Source organism: Callionymus lyra, chromosome 3 (assembly GCF_982586985.1).
Source record: "Callionymus lyra chromosome 3, fCalLyr1.hap1.1, whole genome shotgun sequence".
In the NCBI taxonomy this organism is placed as follows: domain Eukaryota; kingdom Metazoa; phylum Chordata; class Actinopteri; order Syngnathiformes; family Callionymidae; genus Callionymus; species Callionymus lyra.
The window spans coordinates 12,335,502-12,342,141 of NC_141820.1; the positions used below are offsets into that span (position 1 = coordinate 12,335,502).

Here is a 6,640-nt window from a genome sequence, read left to right on the forward strand (position 1 = left end):
GGTCAGACCTTCCATCAGTGATCTGATCGAGACTTACACCCCAGCTCGGGTTCTGAGGTCTGTGGATCAGAATCTACTGATGGTTCCTGAAAACGCTTCAGGACCAGAGGAGAGAAATGCTTCCAGACTGTTGCTCCTAAGCTTTGGAACGATCTTCCTCTGTGTTTGATGATCTACTGACTGCTTCAAGAAACATCTCAAGATTTTTATTTGTGCCTTTCCCTGATTTTCTGGCACTCCTGTGTTTGTCTTGTAAGGAAATGACAACTTTACTGTAATCAATCATCTAGATTTAACAAACATTTCAAATAGTCACTTGATTAACTAATAATCTTTCATATTTAATTCATATTAAATAATCATCCATTCACTGCAACAAACTCAGGTTCACAGGCCGAGGTCAGATAAAGCCTTTCACACAAAGAGAAAGATTAAACAAACCCAGACTCCAGCAAGTCTGTGGGAACCTGTGTGAGAACTCACACTGAAAGACACAACAGGCCAGCAAGTCACTGGGAACAGATTCTCTTTAGAAGACAAACAAACTCTGGTGAATTTCCACGACGACCACGTGCGACGGCCATCTTAGAAGACAAGTGTTTAGAATCTCTGACCAATCCGACATGTACAATTGACCGTTAACCTGAATATTCTACTATAAAAGATCCACCATTTTCATTTCAACTCATCCAAGTGTCTGTCCTTCATTTTCCACCACCTCTAGAAAGGTGCTTTAAATATAACCTTTACTTACTTACAGACTTCAAGAACCAAACCCCTGGATCCTGCCCCTAGTAAGTAAGTAAGTGAGTAATATTTATAGAGCACTTTTCTAGACCAGGGTCACAAAGCGCTTAAACAATCAAAACAATACTCAATAAAATATATACTTTAAAGATCAAGATAACACCGAGAACAACACAGGAGTCTCAGAAAATCAAGGAAAATCTTGCAAGAATAAGAACGTCTTAAGATGTTTCTTGAAGGAGTCAGTAGATCATCAAACACAGAGGAAGATCGTTCCAAAGCTTAGGAGCAACAGTCTGGAAGGATTTCTCTCCTCTGGTCCTGAAGCGTGTTCAGGAACCATCAGTAGATTCTGATCCACAGACCTCAAAGCCGTCTAAATTCAAATGCCAGGTCCGAGGGTGTATGTTACTGCAGTATTCTGTTTCCTGGCCGCCGAGTCCTGCCTGTAATACATCTATCTCTTCTAACTTACACTCGTTTAACGAGAATAAACATCAACGCTGGAACCTTAAAAACAAGTCATGTTTGTGCAGATATGGTTGGAATGATTCTTCTGAGAGACGGTGTGAGTGTAACACTTTATTGTTGCTCAGACAACTACACACACACACACACACACTAGAGACTAGAGACTTACAAGATATTGCACACGCGTGTCCCTCAAAACACGTTCAGGTTCACTGCACCATCTTGGAGAAGGTCTTCCACAGAGACACCAGCTGCTTCCTCAGGTTCTTGGTGTCGGAGTGCATCTTGACCCGCAGCTCCTCGGCGTACGGCGCCAGGTTCTCCTGGACCTCCTGCGTCCTCTTGCTCAGCTCCACCTGGAAGTCGTCCGCCATGGGCACGATGGTCCTCTGGAACTCCGCCACGTGGGCCTCCATCCTCTCCTTCATCTCCTCGGCGTAGGGGGTCATCTGCTCCTGGAACTTGCCGAGGTTCTCCTTCATCTCCTGGCTCTTCTCCAGCAGCACGGCCTTCAGGGTCTCCACGTCCATGTTCTCGGCGTACGGCGCCGCCTGCTTCTTCAGCTCCTCCACCCGAGTCTGCAGGTGACCCACGACCTCCTCGGTGTAGGGCTGCATGTTGGCCCCCATGTCGGTCAGATCCTTCTCCAGGCGACCCTTCAGCTTGTCCGCCTGCTGGGAGAGCTTGGACAGGAGGTCCTGGGTGACGGGAGCCACCTCGGTGCGGAGGATGCCCGCGATGGTCCTGACGGCCTGGGAGCTCTGAGCGATCATCTGACTGGAAGACAAGACCAAGGGGGTCAGAAGGGGTCGCGTCTACGAGACCCAGAAAATCGAAGCTCTTACTTCATTTCTTTTCCGAGCTCAGACTTCCTGATCTGCTTCATGGAGTCCTCGGCCATCACGGAAGCCTTGGAGAGGGAATCCCAAAAGGCGTCTTTGACCAAGTCCACCTGGCGCTGGTCGTACCTCATGAAGTTGGAGGCCTCGCAGCCTAGGGTCAAGAGAGGAGAGCGAAGGTGAGTTCAAGGTGGACCGTGTCGTGGACCGTGTGGTTCTCTTACCGGCGAGGAGAGCGAGGAGAGCGAGGACCACATGGACCTTCATGACTCGAGGACGAGAAGAGATTTTTCTTTTGACACCCTTTCGGACTTTCGGAGGTAAATATATAGGCGGCGGACCCTCGTGGTGGACGGACGGGGGTCAAAGGTCCAGTCCGTTTGTCAACGCCGGCGCTTCCACATCACAACAGCAACAGTGGAGACCTGCGATGATGTCATCAGAGTGTGACGAAATCTCTGCTTTGTTGTTGTGCTTTTCTCCGTTCAAAGTCCACATGTTGGACTAAATTGAAATAATATGTTATTGCATCACATTATTGAATCGTGGAATTTAACAATTCAAATTTTTTAAACTGAAAAACATTGAAATTCCTTTTTTTAAACATTGGATTATTGTTTATTAAATTAATAACTATTAAAAGGTTTATTTGTTGTTGTATTTTGTCATAAATACAACTTTTCAATTATATGTGTATTTAAAGATTAATTTATAATTGAATATTAAATTAATTTCTTGTATTTACACACACAAAGAAATATTAAAAAACACTTTTTCTTAATTCAATATCTTTTAATTTGTATTATTTTAAATCTCATTAACAAATGTCTATATAAATAAAATAAAAATAATAAGGAAATGCTTAAAAATATTTCAGAAAAATATATTTTTGAATTATTGAAATTAGAACATCAAAAACCTTATGATTATATTTTATTTAAAAAAATTAAACCTTTGAATATATATACATAAATGATTAAACCAGTCAATTTATGCTGACACTGAGATACTTTTACAGCTGAAATCTTGTGAACTGGATTTGTTAATAAAGTTTTGAATGATAACCCGCTCGCCAACTGATAGCGTTAAGCAAGCAATACTGCAGTAAACCTCATTATTATTATTATTATTAACATTGTGGTTGTTGTGTGTAGTACAATGTTCAGATTAAGTGTGTAACTGTTGTGTTATCAAAATCAATCATTGTTACATTGTGGAGACAAATTACTTTGGTTTGTTTGCTTTTTTTCTTCCAACTCGCTCACAAAACTCCCGACATTTTTACTAAAGTTTCTGGAAAAGTTGTATTTTTTCCATACAAGCTCATGAACTACACTCTTCAAATAGTGAAAAGTTTTTCCTCCTATAGTTTTTTTCTGAAAGTCAAGGTGGAGAAAGAGTTGCAGGTAAACAGCGACAGTAACTCTGAAGCTAGCAAAGCTAAGCTACAGCTAGCTAAGCTAAGCTAATATCTCTTTAACTTCATATTTATTTATTTATAATAGAAAATTAAAATATATATTTACTAGAATTACTAGATACTTATACATACTGTATTTTAACTTTAAAATCACATTTTAATTGAAATATAAATCATGTTTTAATGAAATTTCAATTTCAATTGTTGTGTATTTATTTGTGAGACTTTCCAGTCCGTTGTAGCTTTATTTCCTAAAATTCATGTCATTTTTTAAAAAATATACTCAAATACGCAATATTTAAAACAATATAACTGGTATATCATACGTATTTAGAAATATCAAAGTAAAATATATATTCACTTAAACTATCTTGCTTTAATATATATATGTATATACAGGTCTGTATATATATTATTGTTGTGTATTTGTTGGGACTTAAAAGACCCTTGCCGCTTTAATTCATGGAACATTAAAATACACTTTGTAGTATTTCAAACAATATGACCTTTTTTCTCATATTTATTTATTAACTACAGAAATCTTAAAAAGTAAAAAATGTACATTAACTCGTATTATTGTCCTTAATATAATTATTTAAAAAATGTATACATTATAAATAAATATTTGAATTTAAATATAAATCATATTGAATTTCACATTTAGTGATTCATTACATTTCCTACATAACAAATACAACACGACCCTTTTTCTTATTGTTCTGCTCTTTAAACGGACCATCAAGACCAGGATATCGTTTTTAAAATGTTATATTATTGTCAAAAGATTATTAAGATACATTTAAATTCGTTAACATTCTACATTATCACGTGATGCGTTTAATCCGAGTCACGCGTGTCTAAAGTCATGATTAAAAAGACAATAATGTGCGAAAATACATAAAGATTGAAACACAAATTGAACATTTCTGCTTGTTTTTGATCCAATATTGATCAAAATCACTGGATGGTTTCAAAACACCAGAACTGAGGCCACATCTTCAGCTCAAGTCCTTGATTTCCCTCTGGATCAGAAGTTCTTTGGCTCATCAAGGCGTGACGTGGAGTGACAACGGTGACAGAGAAAAGTCCAGCGGGGAACCTGTGGCCGGACTTTGGTCTCATGGGTGCCGCTATAAAAGGTGTGAAGTCACAGATCACAGTCTCACAGTCTTGCTCCTCCACAGGTCCAACCATGAAGACGCTGCTGCTCCTCGCTCTCTTCTCCGGTGAGTGTTTGGAAATCTCTCTCTTGGATCCACGTTTGTTAACATTTTTATTCCTGGAACAGTTTGCAACGCAAACGTCTTGTGGCACGAAAAGCCCAAAACCCAACTGGACCTGGTGAAAGATGCCTTCTGGGACTATTACAACCAGGTGGCCGCGCCCGCCGAGGAGACCCTGGACAAGATCCGCAAGTCTGAGCTCGGACAGGAAGTCAAGTGAGTGAAGGAATAAATCATCGAAGTATTACCTTTTATATTATATATTGTTCTTTAATTTAACTATATAAATCGATTTATCATAAATTAAATAAAATAATTCTATTTATATTGTACAAATTTAAGTTATTTAATTTAATCCCTTTGTATGGAAGTATATTAGATTAGATTATGTTAAATAAATTAATCAGTTTAATCCAAATATTAAATTGGTTAAATGTTGAATATCTTTTTTATTGAAATGTCGTTTTAAATCATTTTAGTGTTTCTAAAATAACTTATTTCAACAGTTTCTGTACTAAAATGTTTAATTAGTTGTTGTTTTTTATTATATTTTTAAATTATATTAATTATATTTAATTTTATAATAATTAAATGACAAAATTAAAAACTGTAAAAAATGAATTTAACATTTAGATATTGATTTTCTAGTTCTGACAATTCAGAAATAAACTTTTAAAATTGAATATTTTTTCATTTGTAGCCTTTTTAATTCAATATAAAAGTGTTGCCGTTACACAAAAGAAATCAATCATGTTAATTAAATGAAATATTTTCTATTGAATTTAAATGGATAGAAATGAATAAAAAAGATAGATTTTTTTAAAAGAAATAAATAAATTATTGAGTTAAATAAAAAACTAAATTTCAATAAAACAAGTATAAACATTTAATATTCAATATTCTGACTCTGATATATTTCCATAGATAATGATTCAATATTCTTTGTGTTGCAAATATGTCACAATTATATTTTACTTTTTTATATCTACATTTCAAAATATTAAGAAATAATACTTTATTAAGAAGCAAGTTTTTCATCAACTCACAGTCAGTAACAAGATCTTCTTCACGTCCTTCTGCAGCGTCTGGATCTCTCAGAGCGCCGACACCGTCAACCAGTACGTCGCAGCTCTGCGCACCCAGGCGGGTCCCGTGACCGAGAACTTCCTGACCCAGTTCACCCAGCAGGCCGAGATCCTCAAGGCCAGCCTGGACAAGGATCTGACCGCCGTCGGCGACAGCCTGAAGCCCCACGCCCAGCAGCTGGTGGCCCAGCTCCAGGCCCAGGTGGAGGACCTCAAGAAGGAGGTCTCCGTCTACGCCGAGTCCATGGACCCCGAGAACCTGAAGACCATTATCCAGCAGCACAGCGAGGAGATGAAGAACCACCTGGACGCGCGTGTGGTGGAGCTGCAGGCCCAGATGGTTCCCTACACGGAGGAGATGAACCAGCAGATGAAGGAGAAGCTGGAGGAGTTCCAGAAGACCGTGGGGCCGATGACCCAGAACTTCGGGATCCAGCTGAGCGAGAAGACGCAGGAGGTCCAGAACAAACTGGCCGTCTACGGAGAGGAGCTGAAGACCAAGATGGCATCCAAGTCTCAGGACCTGCAGGCTCAGCTCGCCACGCTCTGGGAATCCTTCAGCAAGAACATGCAGTAAAACCACGACCAGAAATCTGAATAATTTATTTTTCTCTAATAAAACTGTGAATCTTGAAAACCGTGTTTATTTATTTGTTTTTAAAAATCAAGTGTGGTCGGGTCAAAGTTCAACTCAATGATACTCATTGATATTTAGAAACATTTAAAAAATATTCAGAGGCCAAAAAAAATAATTAGGGGTGTGATATTATTCAGGAGCAACGATATAATATATAGTGATACTGTAGTAACGGATATATTTGCAGTATTGTCGAGTACCTGACTCTGGTGTTGTAG

The 6,640-nt window shown here is 38.4% G+C and overlaps 2 protein-coding genes across 2 annotated transcripts; one reads left to right on the forward strand and one right to left on the reverse strand.

The window, feature by feature from the left end:
• Positions 1–1,309: 1,309 nt before the first annotated feature.
• On the reverse strand, positions 1,310–2,441 carry LOC148083295 (uncharacterized). Its single transcript, XM_087785702.1, has 3 exons — positions 2,282–2,441; positions 2,064–2,211; positions 1,310–1,995 (listed from the first exon to the last, which is right to left on the reverse strand). Exons 1-3 carry the CDS (start codon positions 2,322–2,324, stop codon positions 1,428–1,430), a joined length of 759 nt encoding a protein of 252 aa, XP_087641828.1. The 5' UTR covers positions 2,325–2,441; the 3' UTR covers positions 1,310–1,427.
• A 2,063-nt stretch (positions 2,442–4,504) lies between these two features.
• LOC148083296 (uncharacterized) lies at positions 4,505–6,362 on the forward strand. The gene is made up of 4 exons (XM_087785705.1): positions 4,505–4,549; positions 4,662–4,703; positions 4,766–4,916; positions 5,783–6,362. Exons 2-4 carry the CDS (start codon positions 4,670–4,672, stop codon positions 6,360–6,362), a joined length of 765 nt encoding a protein of 254 aa, XP_087641831.1. The 5' UTR covers positions 4,505–4,549; positions 4,662–4,669.
• Positions 6,363–6,640: the final 278 nt, after the last annotated feature.